The sequence below is a fragment of the Emydura macquarii genome, unplaced genomic scaffold (assembly GCF_026122565.2).
Source record: "Emydura macquarii macquarii isolate MOO-44397 ecotype Brisbane River unplaced genomic scaffold, CSIRO-AGI_Emac_v2 contig_2205, whole genome shotgun sequence".
Taxonomy (NCBI): domain Eukaryota; kingdom Metazoa; phylum Chordata; order Testudines; family Chelidae; genus Emydura; species Emydura macquarii.
Window position 1 is genome coordinate 9,659,557 of NW_027132342.1, and position 13,871 is coordinate 9,673,427.

General features: G+C 41.8%; 1 protein-coding gene across 1 annotated transcript in view; it reads right to left on the bottom strand.

Moving 5' to 3' along the window:
• Window positions 1-13,871, bottom strand: part of EFCAB6 (EF-hand calcium binding domain 6) — a 145,294-nt gene that overhangs the window by 116,603 nt on the left and 14,820 nt on the right. Inside the window, exons 3-5 of the mRNA XM_067558983.1 lie at window positions 7,035-7,255; window positions 5,464-5,552; window positions 3,011-3,077 (exon numbers count right to left, since the gene is read on the bottom strand). Coding sequence (XP_067415084.1) covers window positions 3,011-3,077; window positions 5,464-5,552; window positions 7,035-7,255 — 377 coding nt within the window. The remainder of the gene's footprint in view (window positions 1-3,010; window positions 3,078-5,463; window positions 5,553-7,034; window positions 7,256-13,871) is intronic.

Consider the following 13,871-nt stretch of genomic DNA (forward strand, 5'->3'; position numbering starts at 1 on the left):
GAAAGAGAAACTGGGTCTAATTCTCATTTACACTAAGGCCCCTTATATACTCTAGCGATTTAGAAGGACCTTAAAATTAGTATCATATATTTATGCCCATTTTAAGGCCTCTTTACACCACACTTTACTGGAGTGTAAAGGGGGCTTAATGAAAATGAGAATCAGGCTCAGTATGTTGCTTACTTTTAAAGAGGCACTAACAGTTACGTCCAAAACTAAGGATAAATTAGTATGAATACTTATGCACATACATCTCCACGCAACATCTAGAAGTGAAATGCCTCAATGTAAACTGATGCATACGTGCATTATAGAGCCTTCATTGTACCCTCACAAGCCTTCTTACAAATTTTCTTTTTCTAGCGGTTGGTTCTCTTCTTTTTCTTCTTTGCTGGAGTGATTTCAACCCCATAGCCACTAGTTCCTTAGGAGAGTATTTTTGCTGCTTTGTAAAGAGCTGTTTCAGGTGACCAGTCTTTCTTGATTTAACTTTTTTTTTTTATGTTTGGAGACACTTCACTGTTGGAATCAATATTTCCTTTCTTGCCTTCTTTTGTACAAGTAATCACAAAGAAAATCCTGCCTCTAACTCTAAGGCTATGGAGGCTGCCTTGGCAGCAAACCCAGTGAACTTCCATTGTGCAGAGGGACCCTTTTCTCTTTGCGCAATGCTTTGACACTGTATTATTTTCAGGATTTGGGTAGATTGACAGGGGGTGAGTACCCCTGCTTGGCACACAGCCAGGATCCGCTGGAGCACCCTCTGTAGTAGCATGCAGGCAGTGCATGCAGTGGGCAAGGGAGGGGAAGGACCAAAAGATCTGCTGCTATACAAACTCTCTATTCCTCCCCTTCCCACAGTGAGGAGTGCACAGAAAGGATTGCACTGGCTACTTCAGTGACTGGGCTGTCTTATCTACTGCAGATTGGCTCTTCAGTCACTCACTGAGTGGACGGAGGAAATTCATTTTCTTCACCTTTATATATATCTGCTTAGCATCTGGCCAGCTTCTTGGGCTGGGTGCTGTGATTAGGATGTGCCTAAGAAAATCCTGAATGTTATGGCCATTTTTCCCATACGGTATTACTTCCCCCCCATGGCCAAGTTTTCACCAGCTCTTCTGATAGTGGCCTACTGGTAAACTGTTATTGCAAGTGGCCAGAAAAGTAAAAATCCCATCTTCAGATCTAGCTTTATACCTTTGCTCTTGCATTTGAAATATTCCAAGTCTTTTCCTAGCTTTTCTTTGTTTTTGTAAATATTTAAGAATTATTATGAAGGTGGCAAGGCTTACTCATGGCAAATTAAAATGTTGATTGTTATGTCACAAAATCACTTGGACAAGAAGAGACATCTAGAGGGTTATGTAGTCCACTCTCTTGCACTGTTGCAGCATGTATTTCATTATAACAGCACTCTGCACTTCTATAGCACGGTCGATCTGAGGATCTCAAATGTTTTATAAGCATGAATGAGCTTAGCATCAGAGCACCCTTGTGAGATGAGAATTATTATCCCTATTTTACAGATAAAGACAAAATGGCATTAAAGACCCAATTTTTAGAAATGTGTGTGCACAGTTTCCCACACAATCTCAGTAGTTGATGCAAATGTGTCCCTGTTAGATGGATGATGGACACCCATGCAGCAGAGTAAAATTTGGTTTGGGAATAATCAATGTGCCATTTTATAGGTGAATATTTATTTGAAAGGTTGTATGAATACTAAATGTATCTGAACATTTATCTACTTCTATGGTTCATTTCCAAACTTTGAAATGTTGGGGTTTTTAACTAAAATTTTCCTGGAATATATATGTAGCAGTAACCTTACTTTTAAGTTGATAGCATTTTCTATTAATGTACTTGAAAATACATATCACCTCTGTTTCACAATGTCCTTAAAAAAATAACACAGAACCTTGTAAATTAAGTGTACCAGAACCCTAATTAGGACTTTGGGGGATATTTTCAATTCATAAATTTTATAATAGGAAGATATATAAGCTGTTTCTTTTGTGATATGGCATACTCAACATGAAAATGTAAATGTTACTCTCCAGTTAGGTGCATATAGCCAAATGAATAAAAGCTATGACATTAATAATAACTATATTCAACTCTGATTGATAAGCTTTTCTGCAGTGAGGAAAGATTGTCTTGGGTACAATCTGTCCTAACAGTGCAGTGATATGTTAATATTTAACTAGACTAGAGAAAAGATAATCAGATGTCCACCATATAAGAGAGGTACATGGGCTGAGGATACTACTGCAGCCTTGAAGTTGCAATAGAAGCTGTAAAATAAGAAGGATTTTATTATCCACTCCCAACATATGTGCCAAGTCCATGCCAAGCAGTGTAGGGGGCAGGATTTGCCTCAGGATTTGTATGAACCTATGTTCTAGAATGCTTTTGGCTTATATGAAAATCTTGGGGTAGAATGGGACATGACAAATGATGCTCCAGAGGTTATAGAATATTCTTCTGGTGAGCTCTGTGTCATGACAAATATTTGCTGTTATCTGGTAACTCTGGGCTTAACTGATGTCCAAGCATAATAAAAGATCACTACATTGATGCTGGATTTTTGTTTACTTCATCAGAGAAAAATCTAGTTTACACCTAGTCATTCCACTATTACCTGAATCATCAGAAGACGGTACCAGAGTTTTTCCACACAGCATGGTGCCAGAGATCTTAGACTGGATTCTCCACAGCCTCTCCCATCATGTAGCTGTTTATTTTCATGAAAAATGAAGGGCCTAAAATGCTGTTGTTCTGACTTGACAGCATGTTTTTAACCAACTTTGCACAAGTGTAACTGATTACCCAAGATGCACTGAGGTGAAGAATCAGGCCTCTTAAATGAATCCAGCATGTTATTCAAGCTAGCAACATCTAGTACTGAGAGACCCAGGTATATCATTTTTGTAATGCCAGAACTTAACATATAAAGTAAATAACTGTTTTAGCAATCAGTTTCCGTTACTATCCATCCCTACAATACCTTCTCCTTTAAGAGGGACTCCAGCTGACTTAATGTCATGATTTGGCTGCCTTGGCTACCATTCCACCTAAAAATAAATAAATAAATAAATATTAGCAAAAGGATTAGACATAAGGCATTACATTACAGTTGTAGACCAACAGCGACCCAATTATTGATGTCAATGGGAGTTTTGCCTAAGTATGGAATGAGTAATGAGCAAAGGAATGGGCCTCCACAGTGATCCTGCACAGTGCTCTGGTTGCACTGCAGTGTGCCACTGGCGCAAAGCAGCACTAAATCTGGTGGATCCAGCACCCAGATAATCTCCCTGTGCATGTGGATCCTCGAGCAATGGAGAGATGCTGTAGTTCCTACACCTTCTGCATCATGGCTGACAATGTGGGGGATGTGGCTGGAGGACAGCAGCATAGCTACCCAGTGCCCAAGTAATCCTCAGCTGTTATAACAGTTCCTGGGAGTCATTGGCAGCTGATACTGATGTGGGGCTAGGCCAGGGAACCAGACTGGCGCACAGGAGTCCGAGAATCAGGTGACCACAAAGGATACTTCTGTACCTCTCTGCCCATACTTCTGTACCTCTCTGCACTGAGTGTTCCTCAGCCGTACATAAGGTTCTAGCCCTATACGTTTATATGATTCATTGTCAATGATCTTTTAACATGTGAGGTCTTTTAGAAAAAGAATGGCCCTACTTTCCCTTTTACTTCCCCTGTTAACTTACATCAAAACCACAGAACAAGTCATTTTCACAATTAACAAGTTTTATTTTTCTCAGTAGATCCCACTGTTTTTCCATGTTCTTCCCCTAATTAAGGACTTGACCCTGCAAACAGTTATGCAAGAATTTAGTATTCATGTATGTATTTGCAGGATCGAGTCCCAAAGATCAAATTCCACCGTAGCCCGCTGGGTTCACTGAGATGGTGCGGGCTTTAAATCAGGGCAGAAATCAGTGAGTCCCAAGCTCCCGCTTACAAAACTTTCTCGGGAAAAACAGCACCTGTACTGCCCTCCAGTGGCGTACCTTTGTATAACTTAAGATACAACTATACTGTATCTATTTTTGCCACACATTTTCTTACTCACGTCATATAGTTTTAATACAACTCTACAAATTACTGGTTGGTCAAAAGGCAGCATTTTCTAACTATAAAGCTGATTATCTGTTCCCTTTCACCAGTATAAACCAGGAGTTTATGAACTAAACTCATTCAGATTACATGTGACAGTGAGAGGAAAATCAGGCCTCACATGTTTAACTTAGTTGTTATTTTTTCCATAATATAAAAAGGATTAACCTTCTCATTTTGTGCATGATCCTTCATTTTCTATTTAATTAGTTTTCTCTAATTAATCACAATTTTTGTAAAGCTCCCTTGTTTCTCTGGAAGACGGCAGCCTTAAATTCCCTCTTCCCATTTTCTGCCTCCCTCTCTTCTCTTCCTTCTTTTCAGTGCACTACTCCCTTTGTTGCTTCTCCCTCATTCTTTGGGGAGGTTTGTTAACTTTACACTTGATGGTAAAAGGGCTGGGTCAGACTCGGCAGAATACTTTGTGAGGCAACTGTCTTTTGAAGCCTGGATCATCTGCTCCCCCAGTCAAACCTGCAGGAGAGGGAATCTACGAAAGAAAATCTCCACGAAGATCTCATTGCGGAGTCCCGTACCTACCCCGTCAATCTATCAGGGGAGGGGAGAAGGTTAAATTACATAGTGTTTTTGGCAGAAAGATACTATGTAAATGTAGGATTAGTTTTACAGTATAATATACAGTATGGACCTAGAGAATGCTTTGCATTATACCTCTCAAATGTCCCTCACGTGAAGGGAAGGCACTCATTTTAATCCCAAAGTTACCTACCTACTACACAAAACTATTGCCTCCTCACTTTTATTCCTGAAAGTGATTTACATCAGAAATAAAGAAGGATAAAAGTGAAGCTCAAGAGAGAGTTATCTACATTGAAGGAATGAATCCCACACCATTTTAACTCTTCTGCCAAAATAATGTTTCTGTGTCCCTTAGATTGAGTCTTTGTCACACACTGCATCCTGCAAATTGAGTAATATGCTTTGAGTATCCCTAAAAATGTTAACCTCAGCTCACATCTAACCTCTCATATATTCAGTTACACCTACTACTGGTCCACAGAATATACCAATTAGGCTTGAAGCGCTATATATTACATTATAAGATCAAAGGCCTGACAGACTACCTCCCCTCCCTTTAGTGATCATAGAAGATCCTTATGGCAACTACACCAATTGCTTATATGGAAAAGCAATATTGGAAAAGTATTTAATGTATCTGGAGCTGTTCGTAACATGATGTAGGAACTGGAAACAAGGAGACCTAGAACCATTTAACTAGCCTGTTCTATGCAGACTGCTAGCAATTGATCCATGATCACAGTTTGGGAACAACTGGATTACATAAGAAGAAGCTCTTACCTTCTTTGCATGCTGGCACTTTTGGCAAGCCTAGTGAACTTTGCCAGGAAGTCAAGATATGGCACAGTGACTTTGCTAGTCATCGGAATCTACATTTCAATAAAAAGAGTGTTAAATGAATGGATTTTTAGATAAATCCCATAATGAAATCTCATGGAACTAAAAAAAAAAAATCATTTACTTGCATTATTAGTTAACTACTTAATTAAAACACAAAAATAATCTCCTCTAATAGCCTCTCTTTCCTTGCATGTACTGCATGTCATTTCTTCTCACCTTTTCTCTAGGCTCAAGTATAGTATCAATTTAATATCTGATACATCCTCCAGCAAGAGATTATATCCTACACTTACAAGGGACAAGGACTTGAAGATCATGAAGGTCTTTTCATTAGGCTAACTCTACGCTCTTCTGTGTCCACGTGTGAAAATATATTCCATCTAATCCAACGGATGAGACAGACAGTCTTTCTGTTGTACCACATGCATATGGAAGGTGTTTCATATATATATGTGATCCCCATGTTGGTATAATCAAGGACTTTAATTACTTACATTTTAACTGAAATCAGTGCTGAATTTTTGGAGACCAATATTTTTAAAATGTAAAGATAACGCCTTGTAACAGCTCAATATAAGTGAAAATCAAACAACAAGCATGTTTGGAAAGGATATAAAACCTAAAATCTGTGAAACCTTAGGACAGAAAGTCAAGGCCACAGGAGTCAGGACGGGAACTCGAGAGAGCCAAAAATCCATCTTCTGTTACTTATTAGCATAATAAGTGGTGTGGGAGAAGGGGAGGTATATTGAAAGCAACCAGAAACAATGGCCTATAGATGTGTGGTATAACTCTTTGCAGTTCATGGTATGTTTCTAAATGTTGTACTACACTGGAGTTACTAAACTGACATTGGTTTTAGAAAAATGAGAACTTTACAGATTTAATACCAGAAAGCAGACTCCATGGACAAAAAAGTTAAGACGGTCAGAGCCGCCTAGAGGAGATAGCCACTAAATCCCCAGTGGGTTTTGAAAATCTCAACCAGTGTATGCAACCAGTGATCTTTAAAGAATATATTACACCCTACCTATGATTTAAAGGCAGTGAACAGACATCAATCCTTCCTCCAATTATTCATTATTTTACAGTGCTCAATATGTGCTAACCTCCTCACAATACAAATAAGAACATTTCATGACTCAAGGGGTTTTCAATCTGATCCTTTCTCCAATAATAAAATTGCATACACTTTATGTTAGATTATAATTCGATTAATTGTCACAAAATCTACTAACATATTGTACCTTCTGACCGTGGGAGAAATAATGCAGACATAATCCTCTAAAAGAAATACAAATAGCCAAATCTGGTTCACTTTACTCACACAAGTAATTCTACTGTCTTCACTAGAACTACTCACATAAAGCAAGTAGGATTTGGCCCTATCTATCATCGTTTTGGCAATATCAGACCTGCTCCTGCTCCTACTGAAATTGACAGGAAATTTTGCCATCAACATGGGTAAGAACAGCCCCCAAGTGATTATACACATCTATAACATAGCATACCTGTGCCAGCACAGCATCAAACTGTGCTTGTGTCAGAGGAAAAAGAAAGGTTTCAATCACTCTCCTGAATTCGCCTTTTGTGACTGTTAGGGTCTGATCAATGTCAATTGTCTGAAATGCTTTCCTAAGTTCACCTTCTTTTTCGGTAGTCTTTTGAAGTAAAATCTTCTCAATGTCTGAGGAGGACAATGTGGGATCTGGGACAGAGCGCACAGATGTAGCTGTAAAACATATCAGACAGTTACCATACCCTCTTAAACTTGGCCAAATCAAATGTATTTTTGAGAATTCAACATAAATCAATCCATCTTCAGAGATACCACTATAAATTAATTAACATTTGTGCATCACGTTGAAGATCTAAAGCAATTTAAAAGTGCTAAGTATTATTTAGAAAATTCCTAACTCTTTTTTTATGTCATTATAGCCAAGACACTAGTGAACTTGGAAGATACTCTAAAAGAGCAGTTAAAGTTACAAAGCAAAACATATGTGAAGTAATTCTCAATATATTTGTCCATCCCATCCCCACTAGAACTCTACCTTCAGACTACAGCTGGAACAAAAAGACCTTGAATGTGTTTGTAACATTTAGATGCTTTATTCAGTTATTAAACTCCTTAGTGAATTCATCTGCCAGTGATTTATCAGCACCAATTGTCTGTGTGCTGACTCCATTGCTGATAAGCATTTTAACACACACCAGCCACTTTGCTGTAAAAATACCCATGGGAAAGGAGCGCAGAAGAACTGGACAACATGGTGCCAAATAATCTAGTCCCTATTCAGGCAAACTCCTCTTGACTTCAGTTAGAACTTTGACTGAGTAAGAATTGAATAAGGATCACATGATTTGGTCTGATGTTTCTCCTGGATATGTAGGGCCAAATTCAGCCATCGATACACATGCGATACTTCCTTTGAAGTCAAAGGAGCTGAGCATCCTAATCTAAAGATAGAAGTTAGTTGATGGAAATAATTGTGCATTTACATTTTTCAGTACTTTGAGGGAAGTTCTGCCATCAATTTTTACACAAAATTTCAAGTGCCTTCAATGGCAGTTATGTGTATTGTGACAAAGCTCTTCCTCTACCTTGGTGGGTCCAGCGCTTTCTTCTAGCGGTAGGTCAGGTGAACTGCTTCACCCTTTAGTGTTCTTCCACCCTCTAGTGTGGGGGAGGGTAATACAGCCTCTCTAAGATGGCCACTCCCTGCTCTCTCCCAATCTTGTCTCTGGTTCTCACATGCCCTTACCTCTTCGCTGGGGCTATTGCCCCTCCAGTGAATGGCCAGTAGGAGGTGGGGGGGGCCCTGTCCCACCCTCGACTCCAGGCCCCAACCCAGGGACTCTACAAGTTGCAACCATATGCTGTGGCTTCAGGAAAGCTGCTAGCTTCCCTGGGTTACTTTCCCATGCCCCTTGACTTAATGTCCACACCCTGCTCGGACAGGGATCTTTCCTGGCCTCCTTGCCAGGGAAAGCTCTTGATCCCTCACAGCCCCACTGGGTGTGGTAGTGCCCAAACCAAATGTCCAGTTCAACCTTTCCCTTCTGGCAGGATTTCTTCCCTTAGGCCTTCTGGCCTGGGAAAGGTCCTTTGCCCTCTTTGGGCTGGATTTTTCCCTCCCCCAGTCTTTGTACCTGCAGGTTCTCTTCTGCCAGCATTCTGCTCCTTCTCCTAAATCCTCCTGGCTCTTGACAGCATCTTGCCTGCTCACACACTCTGGTAGCTCACCACACTCTCACAACTCCAGCCACACCCTTTCTCTGGTGGGGAGGCTTTTAACAAGTCCTAAGCGGGGCCTTGATTGGCTCCAGGTATGTTAATTAAGCTGGAGTAATCCCTGCTCTGCTACTGGGGGAAAAGGGACTTGCTGAGCCTGGGGCTGATATATTGGCCTAGCACTCTCTGGTAGTCATCTAGTCTGACCCTGTCACAGTATGGAAAGATGGAAGAATATGGCCCTTTATATTATTTACACTTTACTGCAGTTTCTCCTCCACACATCTCCTCTGTGACAGAGTGCTGAGGACCAGCAGATGAACTAGCACTCTGATCACTGTAAAACCAATTAGGTCCCCTGAAAAGGGTCTGATTGAGGGAAGGAATGGTTAATTACTAGATCAGCATGGGCTGGGAAAGAACTAAGTAGCTAATTTGCCCATTAACTGCAAGAGTAGAAAAGGAGCACAGGAAGACCGTGCAAGGCAGAGGATGAGAGAGGGAGAAAGAAAAACCAACCAACCAACCAACCAACCAACCAACCAACCCACCAACCCAAAGTAAAGGGAGATCTCTGTGTGGAGAGATCTCTTCTCTCTCTCTCATGTTTGTAAAACACGGTAAATAAAAATTGCTGCACTGGACTGTAAGAGGATGGCAGTTGATAAAACACAAATAAAGTACACAGCGATGGTTAGAGACAGGAGGTGACAGAGCCATTTATACAAGAAGACTTTTCGGGGACTTGTCTGGGTGTTGCCTTATCCATGCTGACAGAAAACCTGATGAGGGAGCTAGTGCAAAGGGTCAGCAGTCCAGGCAATGGATGTAACATTGCAATAGCTCATAGAACTGCAGAAGAAGATGCAGAAGACCCAGTAGAGAAGACCCTCCATGACCTGGAGAGACATTGTTTGCTTGCCTGGCAGACTGAGTAACAGAAATGCCTAAAGGACTTTATTTGAGAGCAAGCCCATGCACAGCAGAAGCTACTCCAAGGTGTGGTGAGTCCTGCAGTGGATAACAGCAATCATACACAGGTGAAAGGTGTCTGTAAGAATGCAGATGACGCATTCATGGTCACTTTTGAAAGAGTAGCTACAGGTGCAAGTTGGCACAAGAGAACTTGGGCCTTATCATTAGCACCCTACTTCACAGGGGAAGCTCAGGCAACCTATATGGCTCTAAGGTCAGGTCTACACTACAGACCCCATGAGCAACGTAGTTATACCAACCTAACCACCCATGTAGACAGCACTGTGTCAATAGGAGAGCTTCTCCAGTCAACATAGCTACCACTTCTCGGGGAGGTGGATTAACAATGCTGATGGGAGAAGCTCTGCCATCAGCACAAAAAGACCTTCATTTAAGAGTTATAGCGGTGCAGTTGCACCGGTGCAACTGTGCAATGCAGCGTTTTAAGTGTAGACCTGTCCTAATTAATGAGCGAGCGAAGGACTATTATGTAATTAAGGCAGCAATACTTGATCGTGTGGACTTATCCTCGAAAAAGTTCCCTGCAAAAGTTTTGGGTTGCTAGATGGACTTTGGGGTCACAAGCCTGGGCACTTGCCCAGAAACTGACAGACTGGACTACCAGCTGGTTGAGGCAAGACACTCAGACTGTGGGTGAGATCATGGATGCCGTAATTCTAAAACAGTTCCTGTAGAGCATCCCTGAGAACACCTGGTTATGGGTCAGAAGGCATCAGCCGGTCATCCAAGATGCTGCGATCAAGCTCATAGAAGAGTTTGTGGAGGTGGACATTCTTAGGAAAGAGGGTTGGTTGTTTAAGGAACCAGATCCGGGAAGGAGGGTCGGAGAACCCCCATCTGAAAAGGTCACAGAGAAGCAGAAGGAAGAACCTAGAGGGACACCTGCTGGGACTCAGGGTATTTTGTCTGTTACCAGTGTGGGCAACAAGGACACATAAAATGAGACTGCCCTTATATGGAATGTTGGTTTTCAGAGTTCTGCAGTTCTGCAGTGGACAGGGACTCTTGGACATGGAAGGGGAAAGAAACTACCTACAGTTTCTGTAAAGGTGGGGAGAAGGTGTCAAAGGGATCCAGTGGACACTGCCTCAGCCTGGTCCAACAGGAATTGGTGAAGCCCCACTGAATACTTCCGAGAGCAAGGTTGTGGCTTGAATGCATCCATGGGATAAGACACTCTGCCTTATGGCTGAAGTACCCCTGGAGGTGTGGGGGAAGTTTAGATGGAAACAGGTTGGGGTATTGGACATGTTGCTCCACTGGACTGGAACTCCTCCCAGTAGGGAGGAGGAGGAATAAAACACTCAGGGAAGCAAAACAAGAAGCTAGACTTAAAGGGTTTGGAAAACACTAGACAACGGAACAGAAACCAGGGGAACAGTAAAGAAAAGTGAGGCCCTCTAAAGAAAGAAGGGGAGAAAGAAGAAAACTCAGGAATAAGGAGAACCTGAACTCATTGACAGGGGTTGGGCAGTTATTGAAATCTTCCTCACTTGAACATCAAGAGGAGGAACCCTAGCAGCCATTTGGAGACCTTGGATAATGAAAGACTCTGGATAACCAGGAGGGTGAGGGGTTCCAATGGGCTCTGCCACAAAACAAGTGAGGCAAAAGTGGGGAGAGTAACCCACCGGGTTGCCCTGGTGTGAAGACCTATGGGCTGAGACAGATTTATGGGGGCATCCAGTGCCCACCAAATGTGATGTTTTGCAGGTGGAAAATGTCTGAACCCTATAAAGGGACCTTAGAGGACTCCCTGGAGGCAAAGAGGAGCATCTCCACTAAAGGAGGGAGAGCCCATAGAAGGAGAAACTTTTCCACCAGACAAAGGGGAGAGATGTGGAAAAAGTTTTTTACTAGGAGGGTGGTGAAGCATTGGAATGGGTTACCTAGGGAGGTGGTGGAATCTCCATCCTTAGAGGTTTTTAAGGTGAGGCTTGACAAAGCCCTGGTTGGGATGATATAGCTGAGGTTAGTCCTGCTTTGAGCAGGGGGTTGGACTAGATGACCTCCTGAGGTCCCTTCCAACTCTAATATTCTATGATTCTATGATTCTATGATTCTATGTGTGACAGAGTGCTGAGAACCAGCAGCTGAACCAGCACTCTGGTCACTGTAAATCCAATTAGTTCCGCAGGAGAGGGCCTGATGAAAGGGTTTCTTGCATATATCATTAACAGCAATGAGTTCTGACAAAGAAAAGTCAAGCATACGCACTCCTAGCTGGGTGCAACTCCACTGAAATAAATGGAGCTGTGTCAACTTATGCCAAAAGTGAATTTACCCCATAAACTAAAAACTTCATGGCCGGGGAAAAGGAAAAAAGGCTTGAATTATGAATCAGGAAGCCTTAAATTCTAGTAACTAACAAGAGATTCACAGTTGTATTAACTATTTTTTATTTCATTAGAGTGATTCCTAAATCTTACTGGTATAAAATATGCATATGCTAGAACATAAGAATGGCCATACTGGGTCTGATCAATGGTGCATCTAGACCAGCATCCTGTCTTCCACCAGTGACCAACGCCAGGTGCTTCAAAGGGAATGAATAGAACAGGTAATCATCAAATGATCCATCCTGTCGGTCATTCACAGCCTTTGGCAAACAACAATCTCTCCCTATCCTGGCTAATAGCCATTGATGGACCCATCTTCCGTTAACTTATTTAATCTTTTTTGAGCCCCACTATAGTCTTTGCCTTCACCAAATCCTCTGGCAAGAAATTCCATATGTTGACTGTGCGTTGTGTGAAGAAATACTTCCTTTTACTTGTTTTAAACCTGCTGCCTATTAATTTCATTTGGTGACCCCTAGTTTTTGTGTTATGAGAAGGAGTGAATAATACTTCCCTTTTTACTTTCTCCACACCAGTCATGATTTTATAGACCTCTATCATGTTCCCCCTTAGTCGTCTCTATTCCAAGATGAAAAGTCCCAGTCTTATTAATCTCTCCTTATATGGAAACTGTTCCATACCCCTACTCATTTTAGTTGCCCTTTTCTGTACCTTTTCCAATTCCAATATATCTTATTTGAGATGGAGTGACCAGATCTGCACACAGTATTCAAGATGAGGGCATATCATGGATTTAGACTCGTAGACTCATAAACTATAAGGTCAGAAGGGACCATTATGATCATCTAGTCTGACCTCCTGCACAACACAGGCTACAGAATTTAACCCACCCACTCCTGTAGTAGACCCCTAACCTAAGACTAAGTTATTGAAGTCCTCAAATAATGATTTAAAGACTTGAAGGTACAGAGAATTCACCAGCAAGTGACCCATGCCCCATGCTACAGAGGAAGACAAAAAAAAAACCCAGGGGCCTCTGCCAATCTGCCCTGGGGGAAAATTCCTCCCTGACCCCAAATATAGTGATCAGTTAAACCCTGAGCATGTGGGCAAGACTCACCAACCAGAAACCCAGAAAGAATTCTCTGTAGTAACTCAGAACCCACCCCATCTAACATCCCTTCACAGGCCATTGGGCATATTTACAGCTAGTAGTCATAGATCAGTTAATTGCCAGATTAGGCTATCCCATCATAACATCCCCTCCACAAACTTATCAAGCGCAGTCTTGAAGCCAGCTAGGTTTCTTGCCCCCACTGCTCCCCTTAGAAGGCTGTTCCAGAACTTCACTCCTCTGATGGTTGGAAACCTTCATCTATTTTCAAGTCTAAACTTCCTGATGGCCAGCTTATATCCATTTGTTCTTATATCCATGTTGGTGCTGAACTTAAATAATTCCTCTCCCTCCCTGGTATTTATCCCTCTGATGTATTTATAGAGAACAATCATATCTCCCCTCAGCCTTCTTTTGGTTAGGCTAAACAAGCCAAGCTCTTTGAGTCTCCTCTCATAAGGCAGGTTTTCCATTCCTCGGATCATCCTAGTAGCCCTTCTCTGCACCTGTTCCAGTTTGAATTAATCTTTCTTAAACATGGGAGACCAGAACTGCACACAATATTCCAGATGAGGTCTGACCAACACCTTGTATAACGGTACTAACGCCTCCCTATCTCTACTCTCCTATACCTCGCTTGATGCATCCTAGGATCGCATTAGCTTTTTTCACAGTCACATCACACTGACAGCTCATAGTCATC